Source organism: Phyllobates terribilis, unplaced genomic scaffold (genome assembly GCF_046119375.1).
Source record: "Phyllobates terribilis strain yellow unplaced genomic scaffold, ASM4611937v1 Scaffold_3__8_contigs__length_932513732, whole genome shotgun sequence".
Lineage (NCBI taxonomy): Eukaryota > Metazoa > Chordata > Amphibia > Anura > Dendrobatidae > Phyllobates > Phyllobates terribilis.
Window position 1 is genome coordinate 688001474 of NW_027362763.1, and position 22700 is coordinate 688024173.

At 46.4% G+C, this 22700-nt stretch overlaps 1 protein-coding gene across 2 annotated transcripts in view; it reads right to left on the bottom strand.

The window, feature by feature from the left end:
• LOC141257389 (calpain-8-like) overlaps nt 1–22700 on the bottom strand; it is a 290925-nt gene that overhangs the window by 212878 nt on the left and 55347 nt on the right. The window contains exon 3 of one of the 2 annotated variants that reach the window (XM_073671885.1): nt 21305–21423. The exons of the other annotated variant lie outside the window; for it this stretch is intronic. Coding sequence (XP_073527986.1) covers nt 21305–21423 — 119 coding nt within the window. The remainder of the gene's footprint in view (nt 1–21304; nt 21424–22700) is intronic. 2 annotated transcript variants of the gene reach the window in all.

Consider the following 22700-nt stretch of genomic DNA (forward strand, 5'->3'; position numbering starts at 1 on the left):
GAAGCTAAGCACAGGTCAGGTAGAGTTCCTGAACTAGCAGTGCAGAGTATTCTCAGGCAGCAAGATAATGACTTGAAGAAATGGTGTCACAGGGATCATCTCCCTCAGCAAACCCTCCCCCCTCCTCCATCTCACTGTGCTGTAAAGAATGCTGTGTTCATTAATGTGCCTTTGCATTAGAACTGTGCTGCCCTGTACTACTAGGAAGACTGTGAACTGCGGTGTTGCTAAGGAAACTATACTGTTTGTCACTGGAGCCTGTTGCTCATACGACTTAACTTGCACTGGCTGTGCAGCTTCTTATTAAATGCTACTGTTCTACCGATTATGAGGACTCTTGTCAAGTGTGTCTGGTCAGCAAGTGAAACAACCTATGTGTCTGTGCCTGAGGGTCAATACCCCTGTGTGCCTGAGAGAAGCTGTAGTACATGGTCTATAGTCGCCCAGAGTAACAGTTCCCCCAGGATTCCGAAGAATTCATGTAACCTGTCTCGACCCTATCTGAACCTAGTGGCATGCGTGAAGCATTGGTGGCCCGTACAAGGAATCCTGAGCAGGAATTAGTGTTTAGAGGGAGAAGAGGAAAAGTGTCTGGAAAAACAACGCAGCACAGCACCTCAACTCAACTCTGCTACTCCAGTTAAAGGTGACCAGCCCTAAAGAAAACTCACCAGCAGCAATGGATGTGGAAATACAAGTGGAAAGAATTAGTGAGCTGCTTCTTCAGTTAACCTGTGAAGAATTGAGAACAGTAGCAGAACATATAAAGATGTCAGAAGAACAGATTTCTAAAGCACACAACAGCAGGCAACTGTTAGCTGCCATTAATGCAAAAATGGATGAGCTGGGGAAGACGTCATGGGGACATTCCTCCAGAAACTAACACAGTTTCTAACCAGGTTGAAGTTGGAGGATGGAGGGGCGGCACCAATTACCAAAAGCGGGAATCTCCATCCGCAGACAGAACTACAGGAATTGAAAGAACAATTCAAAGCCCTAACAACAGCCCTGCAGGAATCAACCAATACCTCTGAACGGGTGATAGACTCAGACAGGACCTTTAACCTGCTTGGGTTAGATAAATCAGGGAGACAGTCCTCTCTAACACTACAAATCACCATAAGGAAAGAATTCAAGATCCTGGGACAGATTAGAGAGTGTGAACAGAAATACAGTCTGTCTTATATGAGCTTGTTGCACCAGATCGATGCAGGCTTACAGTAAGGCTACCAGCCAGATGAGATTGGTGGAGGTCACAGTAGCTTAACAAGACAGTTTTAATGCCCCTTGGAAGAGTGGTGGAGGTCACAGTAGCTTAACAAGACGGTTTTAATGCCCCTTGGAAGAGTGGTGGAGGTCGCATTGGAATAAAAATACAATATCAATGCCCCTTGGAAGAGTGGTGGAGGTCAGAGTGGTTTAACAAGACGGTTTTAATGCCCCTAGAAAGAGACGTAGAGGTCAGAAAGGTTTAACAAGACGGTTTTAATGCCCCTTTGAAGAGACGTGGAGGTCACAGTAGCTTAACAAGATGGTTTTAATGCCCCTTGGAAGAGACTTGGAGGTCACAGTAGCTTAACAAGATGGTTTTAATACCCCTTGGAAGAGACGTGGAAGTCACAGTAGCTTAACAAGACGGTTTTAATGCCCCTTGGAAGAGACTTGTAGTTTAGAGTGGTTTAACAAGACTGTTTTAATGCCCCTTGGAAGAGACTTTGAGGTCACAGTAGCTTAACAAGATGGTTTTAATACCCCTTGGAAGAGACGTGGAGTTCAGAGTGGTTTAACAAGACGGTTTTAATGCCCCTTGGAAGAGACGTGGAGGTCAAAGTAGCTTAACAAGACGGTTTTAATGCCCCTTGGAAGCGACGTGGAGTTCAGAGTGGTTTAACAAGATGGTTGAATGCCCCTTGGAAGAGACTTGGAGGTCACAGTAGCTTAACAAGACGGTTTTAATGCCCCTTGGAAGAGACGTGGAGGTCACAGTAGCTTAACAAGACGGTTTTAATGCCCCTTGGAAGAGACGTAGAGGTCAGAGTGGTTTAACAAGACGGTTTTACTGCTCCTTGGAAGAGACGTGGAGGTCAGAGTAGCTTAACAAGACGGTTTTAATGCCCCTTAGAAGAGACTTGGAGGTCACAGTAGCTTGACAAGACGGTTTCAATACCACTTGGAAGAGACATGGAAGTCACAGTAGCTTAACAAGACGGTTTTAATGCCCCTTGGAAGAGGCTTGTAGTTCAGAGTGGTTTAACAAGACGGTTTTAATGCCCCTTGGAAGAGACGTGGAGTTCAGAGTGGTTTAACAAGACGGTTTTAATGCCCCTAGGAAGAGACGTGGAGGTCAAAGTAGCTCAACAATACAGTTTTAATGCCCCTTAGAAGCGACTTGGAGTTCAGAGTGGTTTAACAAGACGGTTGAATGCCCCTTGGAAGAGACGTGGTTGTCACAGTAGCTTAACAAGACGGTTTTAATGTCCCTTGGAAGAGACATGGAGGTCACAGTAGCTTAACAAGACAGTTTTAATGCCCCTTGGAAGAGACTTGGAGGTCACAGTAGCTTAGCAAGACGGTTTTAATACCCCTTGGAAGAGACGTGGAGGTCACAATAGCTTAAAAAGACGGTGTTAATACCCCTTGAAAGAGACGTGGAGGTCACAGTAGCTTAACAAGACCGTTTTAATGCCCCTTGGAAGAGACGTGGAGTTCAGAGTGGTTTAACAAGATTTTTTAATGCCCCTTGGAAGAGACGTGGAGGTTAAAGTAGCTTAACAAGATGGTTTTAATGCCCCTTGGAAGAGACGTGGAGTTCAGAGTGGTTTAACAATACGGTTTAATGCCCCTTGGAAGAGACGTGGAGGTCAAATTAGCTTAACAAGACGGTTTTAATGCCCCTTGGAAGCGACGTGGAGTTCAGAGTGGTTTAACAAGACGGTTGAATGCCCCTTGGAAGAGATGTGGAGGTCACAGTAGCTTAACAAGACGGATTTAATGCCCCTTGAAAGAGACGTGGAGGTCACAGTAGCTTAACAATACGGTTTTAATGCCCCTTGGAAGAGTGGTGGAGGTCGCATTGGAATAAAAATACAATATCAATGCCCCTTGGAAGAGTGGTGGAGGTCAGAGTGGTTTAACAAAACAGTTTTAATGCCCATTGGAAGCGACGTGGAGGTCAGAGTGGTTTAACAAGACGGTTGAATTCCCCTTGAAAGAGACGTGGAGGTCACAGTAGCTTAACAAGACGGTTTTAATGCCACTTGGAAGAGACGTGGAGGTCAGAGTGGTTTAACAAGATGGTTTTTATGCCCCTTGGAAGAGACATGGAGGTCACAGTAGCTTAACAAGACGGTTTTAATGCCCCTTGGATGAGTGGTGGAGGTCACAGTAGCTTAACAAGACGGTTTTAATCCCACTTGGAAGAGTGGTGGAGGTCACAGTAGCTTAACAAGATGGTTTTAATGCCCCTTGGAAGAGACGTGGAGTTCAGAGTGGTTTAACAAGACTGGATTCAATGCCCCTTGGAAGAGACGTGGAGGTCACAGTAGCTTAACAAGACGGATTTAATGCCCCTTGGAAGAGACGTGGAGTTCAGAGTGGTTTAACAAGATGGTTTTAATGCCCCTTGGAAGAGACGTGGAGGTCACAGTAGCTTAACAAGATGGTTTAAATTCCCCTTAGATGAGTGGTGGAGGTCGCAGTAGCTTAACAAGACGGTTTTAATGCCCCTTGCAAGAGACGTGGAGGTCACAGTGGAATAAAAAGACAATATCAATGCCCCTTGGAAGAGTGGTGGAGGACGCAGTAGCTTATCAAGACAGTTTTTATGTCCCTTGGAAAAGTGGTGGAGGTCGCAGTAGCTTAACAAGATAGTTTTAATGCCCCATTGGAAGAGTTGTGGAAGTCGCAGTAGCTTAACAAGACGGTTTTAATGCCCCTTGGAAGAGACGTGGAGACCACAGTAGCTTAACCAGATGGTTTTAATGCCCCTTGGAAGAAACATGGAGTTCAGAGGGGTTTAACAAGACGGTTTTAATGCCCCTTGGAAGAGACATGGAGCTCGCAGTAGCTTATCAAGACAGTTTTAATGCCCCTTGGAAGAGACTTGGAGGTCACAGTGGAGTAAAAAGACAATATCAATGCCCCTTGGAAGAGTGGTGGAGGTCACAGTAGCTTAACAAGATGGTTTTAATGCCCCTTGGAAGAGTGGTGGAGGTCACAGTGGAATAAAAAGACAATATCAATGCCCCTTGGAAGAGACGTGGAGGTTACAGTAGCTTAACAAGACGGTTTTAATGCGCCTTGGAAGAAACGTGGAGGTCACAGTAGCTTAACAAGATAGTTTTAATGCCCCTTGGAAGAGACGTGGAAGTCACAGTAGCTTAACAAGACGGTTTTAATGCCCCTTGGAAGAGACATGGAGTTCAGAGTGGTTTAACTAGACGGTTTTAATGCCCCTTGGAAGAGACGTGGATTTGAGAGTGGTTTAACAAGACGGTTTTAATGCCCCTTGGAAGAGACATGGAGGTCGCAGTAGTTGAACAAGATGGTTTTAATGCCCCTTGGAAGAGACGTGGAAGTCACAGCAGCTTAACAAGACGGTTTTAATGCCCCTTGGTAGAGACTTGGAGTTCAGTGTGGTTTAACAAGACGGTTTCAATGCCCCTTGGAAGAGACGTGGAGTTCAGAGTTGTTCAACAAAACGATTTTAATGCCCCTTGGAAGAGACGTGGAGTTCAGAGTGGTTTAGCAAGACGGTTTAATGCCCCTTGGAAGAGACGTGGAGATGACAGTAGCTTAACAAGACGGTTTTAATGCCCCTTGGTAAAGACGTGGAGTTGAGAGTGGTTTAACTAGACGGTTTTAATGCCCCTTGGTAGAGACGTGGAGGTCACAGTAGCTTAACAAGACGGTTTTAATGCCCATTGGAAAAGTGGTGGAGGTCGCAGTAGCTTAACAAGACGGTTTTAACGCCCCTTGGAAGAGACGTGGAGATCACAGTAGCTTAACAAGACGTTTTTAATGCCCCTTAGAAGAGACGTGGAGTTCAGATTGGTTTAACAAGATGGTTTTAATGCCCCTTGGAAAAGACGTGGAGTTCTGAGTGGTTTAACAAGACGGTTTTAATGCCCCTTGGAAGAGACGTGGAGGTCAGAGTGGTTTAATAAGACGGTTTTAATGCCCCTTGGAAGAGACGTGGAGTTCAGAGTGGTTTAACAAGACGGTTAAAATGCTCCTTGGAACAGACGTGGAGTTCAGAGTGCTTTAACAAGATGGGTTTAGTGCCTCTTAGAAGAGACGTGGAGGTCACAGTGGAATAAAAAGACAATATTAATGCCCCTTGGAAGAGTGGTGGAGGTCCCAGTAGCTTAACAAGACAGTTTTAATGCCCCTAGAAAGAGTGGTGGAGGTCGCAGTAGCTTAACAAGACGGTTTTAATGCCCCTTGGAAGAGTGGCGGAGGTTGCAGTAGCTTAACAAGACAGTTTTAATGCCCCTTGGAAGAGACATGGAGGTCACAGTAGCTTAACAAGACAGTTTTAATGTCCCTTGGAAGAGACATGGAGGTCACAGTGGAATAAAAAGACAATACCAATGCCCCTTGGAATAGTGGTGTAGGTCGCAGTAGCTTAACAAGACTATTTTAATGCCCCTTACAAGAGCCATGCAGTACAGCATATTCAAAACATTATTCCCATTATTGGGGAGTGGGTCTCCCATAGTCTTTGCCTATGCCTTCCAAGCAAAAGCTGCCAAAAATTAGGACGGAGGAACTTGCAATGCTGGCAACATGGACCATGGTCACCCTGGTGGTATAGTGGTGGTGGAAGCTGAGGATAAGGAGAAGAGTAAAATACAGCCGAAATGAGGAAGCGTATACCCATGTTTGGGTGTGAAGCGGTGCATGGGAATACACCTCCCGAAATAACACAGTGGATTTGACTTTATGTTACTCTGCTATCATTTGGTGGTGATGAGAAGTCTGGCCCAATCCAGCCCTTGTTCATTTTGATAAGGGTCAGCTTGTCAGCATTGTTAATTGACAGGCGAGTGCGCTTATCAGTTATAATTCCCCCAGTGGCACTAAAAACACGCTCCGATAACACGCTAGCGGCAGGGCAGGCCAGGACCTCCAAGGTGTACAGAGTGAGTTCATTCCAAGTGTCCAGCTTGGATACCCAATAATTAAAAGGCACAGAGGAATCACGGAGGACGCTGGTACGGTCGGCAAGGTACTCCCTCACCATCTTTTGAAACTTTCCACTCCTTGTGAGAGTACCCCGCGCCTCAGGGCCTGTAAGCTGGGCGGGTCTCAGAAAACTGTCCCAGAACGTTGACAGTGCTCCCCTGCCTCTGCTGGATTGGAGTTGCGTCTCTCTCGCTTGTACGCCTTGGTTGGGCAACGAACTGTGACCTCTGCCGCTAGCGTGTTCAGATGGGAATTTTTTTAACAGTTCTGCAGCAAGGGCCTTCTAGTACTGCCCCATTTTTGTAGACCTCTCCACCTCAGGAATAAGAGAGTGAAAGTTCTCCTTGTAGCGGGGGTCTAAAAGTGTAACCAACCAGTAATGACTGTCACCCAACATTTTGACAACGCGAGGGTCACGGTTAAGGCAGCGTAAGATAAAGTCAGCCATGCGTGCCAGACTGGTAACGGGCAAGACTTCCGTGTCCTCACCAAGATGACGACTGACCATGCTCTCCTCCTCCTCCTTCTCCCCCCTGTCCTCAGGCCACCCACGCTGAACCGACTGTATGACAGTTGTACAGGTACTACCGTCTACAGCGCATGATACCATCTCCTGTTCTTCCTCCTCCTCCTCCTCCTCTCCCTCATTGTCCCCCAATGCACGTTGGGATGAGATGAGGCTGGGCTGTGTGTAATCGCCCATTACGGGTTCTTGATCCATCTCATCATAGTCTTGCTGCAATGCCTCCTCTTTAATTCTCTGCAGAGAGCGTTGCAAAAGACAGACAAGTGGGATGCTGAAGCTAATGATGGCCACTCACCATCTTGGTGGACTCCTCAAAGTTTGTCAGGATGGTACATATGTCAGACATCCAGGTCCACTCCTGAGGTCTTATGTGTGGAGTCTGACCTGAATATCGACGGCCTTGTTGCAGCTGGTACTCCACAACTGCTCTCTTCTCCTCACAAATCCTTTGCAACATGTGGAGGGTAGAGTTCCAACGTGTGGGGACATCACACACCAGTCTGTGTGCTGGAAGCTGCAAATGCTGCTGCAACACAGCAAGGGCGGCGGAAGCTGTAGCCGACTTCCGAAAATGAGCTGACAGGCGGCGTACTTTGACGAGCAGATCTAGCAACTCAGGGTACGATTTAAGAAACCGCTGAACCACGAGGTTAAGCACATGAGCCAGGCATGGTACGTGTGTGATCTCGCCTCGCTTCAGAGCCGCCACCAGGTTACGGCCATTGTCACACAACCATGCCTGAATGTAGGTTCAGCGGTCTCAGCCACAGATCTGCCTTCTCTTTTACAGCTGTCCACAACTCACAAGCAGTGTGAGGTTTATCACCTAAGCTTATGAGTTTCAGCACAGTCTGTTGCCGTTTGGCTGAGGCAGTACTGCAGTGCTTCCAGCTTGTAACTGATGTGGTGATATCTGAGATGGAGACTGAACATGAGGAGGAGGATGATGCGCAGGAGCTGTACACTGTGGGGGCAACTCTGACTGACATAGGGCCCGCAATCCTCAGTGTGGGGAGGATGTGTTCCGTCCCAAGGTCCGACTGGGTCCTGGCTTCCACTATGTTTACCCAGTGTGTCATCAGGGAGATGTATCATCCCTGGCCACAAGAACTTGTCCACGTGTCCGTTGTCAGGTGGACTCTCCCAGTAACTGCGTTGTTGAGGGCACGGCAGATGTTTTGGGACACGTGCTTGTGTAGTGCGGAGATAGCACACCAGACAAAATAGTGTCGGCTGGGGACCGAGTACCGAGGGACAGCCACCGCCATAAGGTTGCGGAAGGATTCTGTCTCCACCAGCCTAAAAGGCAGCATTTCCAACGCAAACAGTCGTGAAATGTGCGAATTTAGGACTGTGGCCTGTGGGGCTTTGGTTGCAAATTTGCGCTTTCGTTCAAAGGTCTGGGATATGGAAAATTGAATGTTGCGCTGTTACGTGGATATGGACGTTGATGCTGTTTCTTGAGAAACTGCCATAACAAGTGAAGACTGAGAGGAGAGGGCATCTTTGTATGCAATATGGACAGGGGATTGCCTTGCTCGCACAATAGGGGGTTCTCTTACACGCCCAACAGAGGAAGAAGCAGTGGTGACACCCGCTGACACTGGTCGTGGACCCTGGGGTTCGCCCCACAAAGTCGGGTGCTTTGCTGCCATGTGCCTGATCATGCTGGTGGTGGTCAGGCTGGTAGTTTTGTCACCCCTGCTGATGCTGGCATGGCAGGTGGTACAAATGGCCTTTTTGGGGTTATTTTAAAAAAATTCCAGACTCTGGAAGACCTGCCGGTTGTACTGGCAACGTCCCTCGTGCTAGTGTTACGGGGAACTGTTGCCTGCCTCCTGTGTGCGGCCACCACACTGCTTCTTCCTGCCTGTTGGGGTACCCTGCCTCCCTCCCCCTGTGTGCTGCTGGCCTCGCTCTGCGTGTCCTCCTGCCACATTGGGTCAGTTACTAGATCATCCACCACCTCCTCCTCTTCCACTTGCGCACCACGATCCTCGTACTCACTTCGTGGCAATTGTGTCTCGTCATCGTCCACCTCTTGTGACAAATTGCCAGCATCGACTTCCTCTGGCCGTGGCTGTTCAAATATTTGGCCATCGCTACATGGGATCTCCTCTTCCACCACTTCAAGCGGAGCAGGCGAGGGGCACAAATATGGAAATGGACCAGTGTGGGATCAGTTGCTGTCTGACGACACTCGGCATGGTGGGAGCAAGGAGCATCAGGGTGAGGAGGAGTATGCGGTCGAGACTCGGGTCTTTTTGCATTGATGAGTTCACCAGTGCTTTCTTTCTTTCTCAGGATGTACCAAACTGTAGATTTTGCCACTCCTAATATTGTAGCAATTTCTCGGATGGGTTTTTGCAGCTTAAGGATGGCTTGTTTCACCTGCATGGAGAGCTCCTTTGACCGCATGTTTACTTCACAACAAAACCTTCCAAATGCAAGCACAACACCTCAAATCAACTCCAGGCCTTTTATCTGCTTAATTGAGAATGACATAACGAAGGGATTGCCCACACCTGTCCATGAAATAGCCTTGGAGTCAATTGTCCAATTACTTTTGGTCCCTTTAAAAACAGGGTGGCACATGTTAAGGAGCTGAAACTCCTAAACCCTTCATCCAATTTTAATGTGGATACACTCAAATGAAAGCTGAAAGGCTGAACTTCAACTGCATATAAATTGTTTTGTTTAAAATTCATTGTGGTAATGTCTAGAACCAAAATTAGAAAAATGTTGTCTCTGTCCAAATATATATGGACCTAACTGTATTTGTGTCTGAACAGTCAGGGAGACACTATTACTGTTTTTTTATGGAAAAATGGCCAAAAGCTGGATAATACACAGATTTGAACCGTGGAAATGCAAAACCACAGTTATAGTTATGTGGCCTACACCAGATTCTTTTAAACAGATATATTTGTGTCTGAACAGTCAGGGAGACACTATTACTGGGTTTTTTACATAAAAAATGCCAAAAGCAGGATAATACAGAGATTTGAACCGTGGAACTACAAAACCACAGTTATAGTTATGTGGCCTACAACAGAATCTTTTAAACAGATATATTTGTGTCTGAACAGTTAGGGAGACGCTATTACTGTTTTTTTTACGGAAAAAATGCCAAAAGCAGGATAATACAGAGATTTGAACCGTGGAACTGCAAAACCACAGTTCTAGTTTTCTGGCCTACACCAGACTCTTTTAAACAGATATATTGGTGTCTGAAGAGTCACAGACACACTTAATTTTTTTTTGGGGTGGGGTGAAAATACCAAAAGGTTAATAAGACGAGTATTTGTACAGTCTGACTGAGGAAAAAAAAATACAGGATTTAGATGAAAAAAAAAGAATTTTTCCTGGCCCCTGAGACCTAAAGCTAAGTCCAGCAATTTGACCAGCAGGAGCACGCAGGACTGTAAAGCACTGTTTGTTGGTATAACCACTACGTTTCCTATACAGCCTGCCTGCCTGCCTGATATCTGGGATGGATATTAGTCCTGAGAAGGACTGTTTGTTTGATTTGGCAGGCTTTCGAGACCCTACACTACCTATTTTGCACTATATATCTCTCCCTAACTCAGCAGCACTGACCCTACACTGTCTGATCCCGGGCGACTGTGTCCAAGATGGCGGCGCCCGGTTTTAAATACTCGAGGTGACGCTGTGCGGCCAGCCAATCACTGTAATGCCCACAAACAACATGGCTGCGGCATTACAGTGACTGGCTGGCAATCTCTGCATGTTCATTGGCTCTGTAAATAGCGCCAAACGTGTAGGGCGGAGACCCGAGCTCCCGCCCGAGTAACCCGGAAATGCTCGGTGCTCACCGAACATCCCGAGTAGTGAGATGCAGTGTCGAGCATGCTTGCTCAACACTAGTGGTTACGAATACATCTTGGTGGTGATGGACCATTTCACTCGATTTGCTCAAGCATATGCCACCACCAATAAATCAGGTCGAACAGCAGCAGAGAAGATCTTCAATGCTTTTGCTTTGAGGTTTGGATTCCCTACTGTTATGATCTGCAACATAAACTAAGGAAAGATAAGGGAAAGCTGTCCCTACAGTAAGACTAAGCTGAATCCCTACGATGTAGCGGGCTGCCTGTTCCTTGTGAACAGACCCGCCTTCGTCCTCGGTTAGTCTGAACGGAGACCTATAGAATTAAGGGAGGGGTCCCTAAAAGAACTAAGGACTGGGACAAAAATGGGTCACCTCCTAAACAGAAGTTGTTGCAGAGCAAAAAGGACAAACTGACAAAAAGTACTAAAGGTCCCAGAGGACCAAGAACTGACAGAGATAGGCACCGAAGCACCTGGCTAGAAAGACAGTTAAAACAACACTGAAGTCCAGCAAAGCCAGAAGGGCGGAGCTGGAATATATAGGCAGCTGGTCACGTGACCGCAAAACACAAGATAGCAAAAACTAACAGGAGGGTTCTAAGAGTACCCCCTCTTCTATGAGGATCCTCCGGATCCTCCAGGCCCAGGCCTATCAGGAAACCTCCTGTGGAAAGCTTTAACAAGCCGCCTAGGGGCAGAGACATCATCTGTCCTTTCCCAGGAGTTGTCTTCGGGACCAAAACCCTTCCAGGAGACAAGATACTGTAATTTCCCTCTATGCCATCTAGAATTCAAAATACGAGAAATTTCATATTCGCCGTCTTCCACCACAGGAGGAACTGTGACAGTGACGTTCCTATTAGATACGTCAGCCTTTTTCAACAAGGAAACATGAAACACAGGATTAATCTTCCAGGAAGTAGGGACATCCAACCTGACAGCAGATGAGTTAACAACCTGAAGCACTTTAAATGGACCCACAAACTTAGGACCCAGTTTTTTAGAGGGAATCCTCAACCGCAGGTTCTTGGAGGACAACCAAACCATGTCACCCACAGTAAACAAAACCTCTTTACGTTTTCTGTCAAAATACTTCTTGGACTTCTTGTTAGCCTCTTGCAGGTTACTACGTACATTAGTCCAAACTCTCTCCAGATCACCGGAAAAATTCTCCTCCTCCGGCACCGCCGACCCCAATTTGGAGAACGAACCAAAAGACGGATGTCTCCTAGTACAACAAAAAAAAAGGAGAACACCCAGTAGAGGAGGATGTATGATTGATAAGAGCAAATTCTGCGAGAGGCAGAAACTCAGACCACCCCTCTTGATTGTCCACCCCAAAACAACGCAAAAACTGTTCTACATCCTGGTTCTTTCTTTCAGTCTGTCCATTCGACTCAGGATGATAACCAGACGAAAATGACAAATGGACTCCCAACCTGTCACAAAAAGCACGCCAAAAGCGAGCCACAAACTGAGGTCCTCTATCAGAAACAATATCCGTGGGAACGCCATGGAGCTTGACAATCTCCTTAACAAACGCCTAAGCGAGTGTCTTGGCGCAGGGCAACTTAACGAATGGAACCAAATGACACATCTTATTAAAACGGTCCACGACCAACCAGATGACAGTAAAACCCTCGGACACCAGAAGATCAGTAATAAAATCCATAGTGAAATGTGTCCAAGGCGCACTAGGAACCTCCAGAGGGCAAAGCAACCCCGCAGCAGGAGTATGTGAAGCCTTTGACCTAGCACACACAGTACACTGACGCACCCACTTGATGACTTCCTTCTGCCATCCAGGCCACCAAAAACTGCGACTGAAAAGTCTCTTAGTCTCCGAAACTCCTGGATGACCTGCCAACCAAGACTCATGACACTCCACAAACAAATCTCTCCTAAAGGCTCTAGGCACGAACAACCTCCCATGGGGAGTGTTAGATGGAGCATCATCTGGAGCATTCAGAATCCAATTCTCCAAAACGGAGTCCAAAGCCACCACCACAACTCCTTTCTGCAAAATGCTCTCCTCCTCCTCGGCACCGACCGTAGGAGAGAAGCAGCGAGATAGAGCATCGGCTTTAACATTCTTAGTACCAGGGATATAGGTAACAGAAAAAAAAAGTGCCCACCTAGCTTGACGGGCATTCAAACGCTTGGCAGCATCCAGCTAGATCAAATTCTTATGATCTGTGAAAACCTGAATAGGAAATCTAGCGCCTTCCAAAAAATGACCCCAGTGTTCAAACACAAATTTAATAGCCAGCAACTCCCGATTTCCAACATCATAATTCAGTTCGGTTTCCGAAATTTTTTTCAAAAAAAAGGCACAAGGATGTACTCCACCCTTGTTCTCTTCAGGCAAAACTGCTTCGACCCCCACTGATGAAGCATCGACCTCGACCAAAAAAGGCTTAGTCTCATCAGGCTGCATAAGGATAGGGGCACAACTGAACCTCTCTTTGAGATACTCAAATGCTTCAATGGCCTCAGTAGTCCACTGGGCCGTATTCGCACCTTTCCTGGTGAGATCGGTTAGAGGTTTAACAATTACAGAAAAATTCTTAATGAATTTCCTGTAATAATTGGCAAACCCCAAAAATCTCTGTATAGATTTCAAACCAATAGGCCTAGGCCATTCCTGCACAGCCTGAACCTTCACAGGGTCCATCTCAAAGCCCTCGCTGGAGACAATGTAGCCCAAAAAACTAATTTTCTGCACAGCGAACTCACATTTCTCCAGCTTAGCAAAGAGTGAATTATCACCCAGTAACTGCAAAACTTCACGTACACTTTGCCAATGGGACTCGAGATCTGGTGAATAAATAAAAATGTCATCCAAACACACAACCACATTCTTACCAATCAAAGGTCTCAGGATGTCATTAATAGGGTTCTGAAAAAATGCAGGTGCATTGGAAAGACCAAAAGGCATCACCAGATTCTCAAAGTGACCTACCGGAGTGTTAAAAGCAGTTTTCCATTCATCACCCTCCTTCACACGTAACAAATTGTATGCCCCCCGGAGATCAATTTTGGAGAACCACTTGGCTCCCACTAACTGGTTAAACAAGTCAGGAATTAACTGCAATGGGTAGGAATTGCGTATGGTAATCTTACTAATTTCACGAAAATCAAGACATGGACGTAACCCGCCGTCCTTTTTTTTAACAAAGAAGAATCCAACAGCCACATGTGACTTAGAAGGTCTAATGTGACCAGCAGCCAGGCTAGTCTGTATGTACTCCTCCAAGGCCTCTCAGGGATAGTCAGATTAAACAAGCGACTTTTGGGAAGAGTAGCACCCGGAACAAACTCAATGGCGCAATCAAAATCCCTATGAGGAGGTAAAACTTGTGACTCCTCCTCCGAAAAAAAACCTCCAAAAATCTTGAATAGGTACCTGTAATTCCCCTTTTTCCACAGCCGCAATGCGACCATTACAACATTTATCATAGCACTTCGGACTCCAAGACTTAATCACATTAGTAGACCAGTCCAATAAAGGATTGTGCAGTCTTAACCAAGGCAATCCTAGAACAACTGGAGAGGGCAAATTATCCAAAACAACCAAGTCCAAAATTTCTTGGTGATCTCCATTGATAGTGAGAGGAAATGCAGCAGTCTTGTGAGTAATACATTTCAAAGGAGTGTTATCAATTGCAACCACAGAAATAGGTGATGACAAAGGTTTGGATTTCAATTTAAGGTTTTCCAAAAACCCTTTATCAATCACATTAAGTGTTGAACCACAATCCACAAATACCTGAAATTCAATCAAATCTCCCTGCAGAGCAGTACTCCCAGAAAGGAACACTCCTGCAGAGCAAAAACAAGCTATATGTGCATAACTGACCTTTTTTTTTCTTTACTTAAACGACGCTCACAATACTTAATGATCATCTTTACCACAATAAAGACACAAACCCCCGGCAAATCTCCAATATCTTTCCTGAGAGCGGAGTGACATCTCCCCAACCTCTATTGGTTCTCCGCTGTCAGAGCAGATTTTCTGGGAACTAGGACCTGAAGTTACAGGAGTCTTTACATCATCAACCCTGGACCTCAGTCTCCTGTTAACACGAACAGCTAACTGCATAGCTTCCTGCAGAGTCTCAGGTGCAGGGAATGCAATTAGCAAATCCTTAACTCTTTCACTCAGACCAGCAAGAAATAAATATTTCAGCGCAGAATCATTCCATTTAACTTCTGAAGCCCATCTCCTGAAGTGTGTGCAATAATTTTCAACATCATCTGACCCCTGATTCAAACGTCTAAGTTCTGATTCAGCAGATGAGATTCGATCAGGATCGTCATATAATAGCCCCATAGCAGAAAAAAATTCTTCAACAGAACTTAAACACGGATCATTAGGTTGGAGAGAAAAGGCCCAACCCTGTGGTTCTTTGCGCAAAAGTGACATAATAAAACCAATGCGCTGTGATTCATTCCCAGAGGATCTTGGTCTCAAACTAAAATATAACAAACAAGCATTTTTAAAGGAAAAAAATCTTGGGATCCGTGAGCGGAGGAGAGCGGTGTCAGCGCCCGCTCCCTCCCGCTTGCTCAGGGCCCCGGCACCCGGCACAATACTTACCCCTCCCCGTGCCTCCGCAGCAGCTCCTTCATCCTCCGCGGTTGCTGCACTGTGATGTCTCAGGTCAGAGGGCACGGTGACGTCTTTACACCGCGCTCTCTCCTGAGCAGTCATAGCGCAGAGCGGTATGAGGCCGGCGACGCTGGAGTCCGGAGCAGCGGCAGCAGGTGAGAGATGAGGTGAGTATTTGATTTTTTTTTTTTTTTTTTTATTGTATGGAGGCCTGTGGCAGTATAAGGGAGGGGGGTGAGGTGGGGGTGTGTGACATCCTGCATGGTGCATTATATGGGGTGGTTGTGGGACATCCTGCATGGGGCAGTATAAGGGAGGGGGGTGTGTGACATCCTGTATGTGGTATGTGGCATTATAAGGGGGGATGACATCCTGCATGGGGCATTATAAAGGGGGTTGTTACATCCTGCATGGGGCATTATAAGTGAGGGGGGTGTGTGACATCCTGCATGGGGCATTATAAGGGAGGGGGGTGTGTGACATCCTGCATGGGGCATTATAAGGGAGGGGGGATGAAATCCTGCATGGGGCAGTATAAGGGAGGGGGGTGTGTGACATCCTGTATGGTTCATTATAAGGGGGGGTGTCATCCTGCATGGGTCATTATAAAGGGGGGGTGACATCCTGCATGGGGCATTATAAGGGGGGGTGACATACTGCATGGGGCATTATAAGGGGGGAGGTGACATCCTGCATGGGGCATTATAAGGAAAGGGGGGTGTCATCCTGCATGGGTCATTATAAGGGGGGGTGACATCCTGCATGGGGCATTATAAGGGAGGGGGGTGTAACATCCTGCATGGGGCATTATAAGGGAGGGGGTGTGTGTGAAATTCCACATGGGGCATTATAATGAAGGGGGGGGTGTCATCCTGCATGGGGCATTATAAGGGGTGTGTGACATCCTACATGGGGCATTATATGGGGGGGAACAGCCTGCATGGGGCATTATGTGGGGGGAACAGCCTGCGTGGGGCATTATGTGGGGGGAACAGCCTGCATGGGGCATTATGTAGGGGGAACAGCCTGCATGAGGCATTATGTGTGGGGAACAGCCTGCATAGAGCATTATATGGGGGCCAGTATTCTGTATGGAGCGCTATATGGGGGCCACTATCCTGCATGGAGCATTATAAGGGGGCCAGTATTCTGTATGGAGCATTATATGGGGGACAGTATCCTGCATGGAGCGTTATATGGGGGCCAGTATTCTGTATGGAGCATTATATGGGGGACAGTATACTGTATGGAGCGTTATATGGGAGCCAGTATTCTATATGGAGCATTATATGGGGGCCTGTATTCTGTATGGAGCGTTATATGGGGACCAGTGTCCTGTATGGAGAATTTATGGGGGCCAGTATACTGTGTGGAGCGATTCGCTGGTTTCTGAGCTATTGTGGAATTTACAATAGATATCACTCATGTAATGTAAGAAGTGAAATCTTTGCATTGTACTATATATATATTTCTCTTCGGTTTCTGTGCATCATGAATCGTGGTATGTGTTAAAGGGGCCCACTGAGACTCTTTCGCCCGGGGCCCACAAAAACCTGGAGCCGGCCCTGCCCAATAGTACCTCATCTAATCCACAAGGAATAATAAGAAAGGAGATAACCTCCCGGTGACCCTGAGGAAACGACATGGTGAGGGGAATCGATTGGTGGGTGATTTGCGTGTCCAGTAGTGAACCTTTGACTACCCTAATGTTCATTGGTTTTGGCAGTAACTCTATAGGGATGGCGTGCTTCTGGGCAAACGTAGATGACAAAAAATGCCATCGGCGCCAGAATCCACCCACGCCTTAGCAGTAACCGTACTTGTTCCGAAGAACAATGTCACCTTATACAATAATTTGGAGGAAGGAGCCCCGGAATCTAACACACCTCCTCCAACGGTGGTTAGACACACTCGTTTTCCCGACAGCTTGGAACCCTTATTAATGGGGTACTCCAAGAGATGTGCAGGTCGGGAACAAGAGGGGCTAGACTCAGTCCGGGATACATCCATAGCCTCAGGCTCCGGGTCGGGAGTCGCAGGTTTGGAAATGGGTCTACAGAATGAAGGTGCCAACTGAAACTGAGGTCTGGAGACCTCCAGCTCTAACTTGTGTTCTGCATGACACAAATCTATTCGGTTAGCGAGAGAGATTAACTCCTCCAGGGAGGTTGGAATCTCTCTGGTAGATAGAGCATTTTTAATATGCCCAGCCAGACCACAGGGATTAAAGACCGCTCAGACCAATCCAATTCAACCGCTAGGGTTCTGAACTGGATGGCAAAGTGGCTGGCAGTGACCGAACCCTGGACCAACGCAAGAAGCTTAAGAGCCGTATCATGCGTGACCTGAGGACCTAGGAAAACTTTTTTAGGGCTGTAAGAAAGAAACCCGCATTAGCCACTACCGGGTCACTCCGCTCCCACAGGGGTGTAGCCCACTCCAAGGCCCTGTGAGAAAGTAACGAGATGACAAAACCCACTTTGGCCCTTTCGGAGGAGAACCGTGCCTCCATCATCTCCAACTGAATGGAGCACAGATTAATAAAACCTCTGCAGGATCTGCTGTCGTAAGAAAATTTTTCCGGGAGAGTAAACTGGGATAATGGGGCGATAGCAGCTGCCACAGCATTCACCACAGCCGTGTTAACCAGATTGTCCGCTTGAGAAGCTGCCTTGGTAGCTACTGCAGTGATATCAGCGACCGGGGCAGCTTGTTCCAGAGTCCTAAGTCTGGCCTCAAGTTGCTGTATATAGCGCTGCAGTTGCTGGTTGTCAGCCATGTTCGGCAAGAACCTGGCGCTCTGACACTGTTAAGGAGACGGTTGCAAACAACTTTATTAATAATGGAAAGCAACCAAACGCGATGCAGCTTCGAGGACTGCGACCGAACACCTTCCGGTTAAGAAGGTAAAACAACCAACTGAAATAACAATCCCTTCCGTGTTACTGCACACCGGAATGGGAATAGGGACTCGCACTATCTCCGTTAACTGCACGAGAGATGTGCGACAAATAATGTATCCGTAGCCCTGTTTACTGCACAGGGACTACGCAGCAGGCGCTAGGATGCGTGAGTGATTAACGCCGGCGTATACATGCTCCCAGCCGGCGTGCTACTGGACTGATGCGTATCTCTCCATATGACTAACAGGCGGTGCCGGGAATACGGAGTCTGAAGTCTGCCCGGGGTGTCTAACGACCCCCTTGTCAGAGCCAGACTGTCAGACGAAGCTACCTGCCTCCCTCCATCTAAGGCTGCCTATCCCCTGCTAAACCTGCCTGTCAGAAGCTATAACAGCAATAGCACACTTGGAGCCCAAACGACCAAGCGTCCACACAATAACACCATCACAGCTCAATGATCAGAGCACTCCGCCATGTTTGTGGGCGGGCTATTTAAAGATTAAGCCCTGCTCACCGTCGCATTATTGGTGACGTCACCCGTAACCAATCAGGCGGTGCCAGGTCACCGGATCAGCTGACTCCCAAACCACCAATCACAGTACGCAATGTCACGGGCATGCTCAGTGCAGTGAATCCTGGACTTAGGCTGTTGCAGCCCTGTTTCTCTCCACAACCTATCCTTAATGTTGCTAGGAACAAAGACCCGAGAGACAACTTGTACATCTCGTGCACCAGCTAGGTGTTGGGATCGATGATGATGCTAAGCAGCATCTTGACCATAATGGGAGACCACGGAATACACTGATGATTTTGAACCCATTTCGGATCCAGAAACCGCCCGGCACCTAACATTCTGTGTCTGAGGGTCAATACCCCTGTGTGCCTGAGAGAAGCTGCAGCACATGGTCTATGGTCTCCCTGAGTAACGGTTCCCCCAGGATTCCAAAGAATTCATGTAACCTGTCTCACCCATATCTGAACGTAGCGGCGTGCATGTAACATTATGAATCAATGATCAGGTGATCAATATATACATTGTGTTCCAAATTATTATGCAAATAATATTTTCTCAGATTTTCCCAAATTACCTATATGAATTGCAGTCAGTGTAATTTTCCAGTCAAATAACTATTAGAGTACAATTGAAAGGTTTTTGTACAAATTGCCTATGATAATAGTACATTTTAAAAAAAAATAAAAAACTGAAACTGCACTCAAAATGCATGTTCCAAATTATTATGCACAGCAGAGTTTTCAACCTTTTCATTTTAATAAAGACCAAAAAAATGGTCATTTTTGAAATTATAAGCATTAGCAGGTTATTACAAACTGAAATCAAACAGTTTTCAACTCAAAACTTTATTCTAGGTGATGTTACATCTGTACATAGGACCCCTTGTTCGAAAGGAGCTTCTGAAGTCTCTCGTCCATTGAATTTGTCAGGTTTTGGATGGTTCCTGCTTTAATTGTTTTGCATGAGGACAGAATACCCTCCCAGAGCTGTTGCTTAGATGTGAACTGCCTCCCGCCATCATAGACACTCCTTTTGATGATGCTCCAGAGGTTCTCAATGGGGTTGAGGTCAGGGGAGCATGGGTGCCACACCATAAGTTTGTCCCCTTTTATGCCCATAGCAGCCAGAGATGCAGATGTGTTATGTGCAGCATGAGACGGGGCATTATCATGCATGAAATGATCTCGATGGTCCATATGGATGGAGTGGAGGATGGCTGGTTGATGGACACCCCATGCAAACACAGCTACGGCGCTAACAAGGAGGAGGTGGAGTAATGTTTTGGGCTGGAATCATGGGGAGAGAGATTGTCGGCCCTTTTAGGATCCCTGAAGGGGTAAAGATGAACTCCATAATGTATGTTGAGTTTCTCAAACAGCACTTCCTTCCATGGTTCAAGAAGAAGAACCGTGCATTCCGCAGTAAGATCATTTTCACGCATGATAATGCCCCGTCTCATGCTGCACATAACACATCTGCATCTCTGGCTGCTATGGGCATAAAAGGGGACAAACTTATGGTGTGGCACCCATGCTCCCCTGACCTCAACCCCATTGAGAACCTCTGGAGCATCATCAAAAAGGAGTGTCTATGATGGCGGGAGGCAGTTCACATCTAAGCAACAGCTCTGGGAGGGTATTCTGTCCTCATGCAAAACAATTAAAGCAGAAACCATCCAAAACCTGACAAATTCAATGGACGAGAGAGTTCAGAAGCTCCTTTCGAACATGGGGTCCTATGTGCAAATGTAACATCACCTAGAATAAAGTTTTGAGTTGAAAACTGTTTTCAGTTTGTAATAACCTGCTAATGCTTATAATTTAAAAAATGACCATTTTTTTGTTCTTTATTAAAATGAAAAGTTTGAAAACTCTGCTGTGCATAATAATTTGGAACATGCATTTTGAGTGCAGTTTGAGTTTTTTATTTTTTAAAAAATATACTGTTATCATAGGCAGTTTGTACAAAAGCCTTTCAATTGTACTCTAATAGTTATTTGATCGGAAAATTACAATGACTGCAATTCATATAGGTAATTTGGGAAAATCTGAGAAAATATTATTTGCATAATAATTTGGAACACAGTGTAAACAGTGGTCCCATATATTTGATTTGTTTCCATGCGGTATAGTATTATCAATCATGTATCTACATATATATAAAAAGATAGACAAAAATGCTAGACCACAAATTTTTGAAAGAGACTGAATAGTGCACATTTATCCACCCGAATTTAAAGTGCCTATATTTCAGACTCTACAGCCGTATGTAAATGGGCAAGATATTAAACCATCTAGTTCATCTTATTAAGCTCAAAGTATGGAAAGATCTCACCTGAGAATTAAATGCTGGTCCACCATGTCAGGCTTTTCAGAGATGTGGATTCAGACAGAAAAAAATACATCAATCGTCTGACTCTATACCCCAGAACTCCTGCCCTTATAAGTACTGTCCACAGCTGACCCTGTGTTGGCACCATATGATGATCCCTATGCGCCTCCTGAAGCATTTCCTCTATTCATAGATTCTTCAGGGGAATGGCCCATAGGCCTAAGTTAGTCCAAAGGGGATAGAAAGTCCAAATTAATTTCCCCATTCAGCAATCCCATGTGTGTATCAATGTCAATGATATCTCCAGTTTCTGGCTTTGATAATCTTTACGAGATACAGCAAAAAAATAATTCAATGTTTATCTAACATAAATTTTTTACCTTAAAATGGAAGATGCCCGCATAGTCTTTGTCAAAGGATTGATCTGATGGAACTATATATGACAGGCAATCTATATTAGTTGTGAGGCATGTGATGGAGCCAAGGAACCAGCAATTACCTGTATAAAAAAAGAGTCAACGGTTATAGAGAATTTTATATGCATTTACTCTACTTTACAAACGTTAACATAGGCAGATTATAATGAGGGCAATCTGGGCTACCGCCTGGAGCTCCGGGGGGGTCCATGGCCAGATTACCCTCATTATAATATGTGCGGCGCCAGCAGAACATACCGGCAGTCAAAGGCGGGGGGCCCCCGAACCGCTCCCCCAGCAGCAGCGCAGGCCGCTGCTTCTTCTTCGGCCGGGCCAGCACTGCATCTGTTAACTTCCCTGTGTGCTGGCCCGGCCGCGTCACTGCTAGGAGACATGGCCCTGTGCGCGGCCATGTCTGCTAGTGTGACGTCACACAGTGCGCACCCTGCACTGCTGCACCGGAGAGGAAGTGGAGGACTGGAGCTGGGGGATGGTGAGTTTGTGTGAGTGTGTGTGTGAGTGTGTGTGTGAGTGTTTGTGTGAGAGTGTGTGTGTGTGTGAGAGTGTGTGTGTGAGAGTGTGTGTCTGTGTGAGAGTGTGTGTGTGTGATAGTGTGTGTGTGTGAGAGTGTGTGTGTGTGAGAGTGTGCAGATATCATTGTGTGATGTCTGTTTATATGTATTTTTGTGTTTCAAATGTGTTTATGCATGTATGTATATTTCTGTATATGTTTGTGTGTGTGCGTGACTGCGTGCGGCCTCCTGCTGTGTATAGATGGCTACGTGCGGCCTCCCGCTGTGTATAGATGGCTACGTGCGGCCTCCCGCTGTGTATAGATGGCTACGTGCGGCCTCCCGCTGTGTACAGATGGCTACGTGCGGCCTCCCGCTGTGTATAGATGGCTACTTGCGGCCTCCCGCTGTGTATAGATGGCTATGTGCGGCCTCCCGCTGTGTATAGATGGCTAAGTACGGCCTCCCGCTGTGTATAGATGGCTATGTGTGCTCAATATTAAGCCATACAATTAATCTAAGGCTATGTGCCCACGATGCAGAAATTATCCGGATTTTTCCTGAGCGTTTCTACATCTCCCTGGCAGAAAAAACGCATGCGGATTGTCGATGCGTTTTTCCTGCCAGGGACAAGCGGATGTGAAGCGTTCTTCACATGCATTTCCGCATGCGGGTTGTCAAGCATTTTCCAAGCGATTTTAGCATCACTTGGAAAGTGCTTGACAACTTGCTCACACTATATAAATCCATGCAACTGGCATGGATTTATATAGTGTGACCATAAAAGAATGGTAAAAAATATATATACTTACTGTTAAGGGGACGGTTGCAAACAACTTTATTAAATA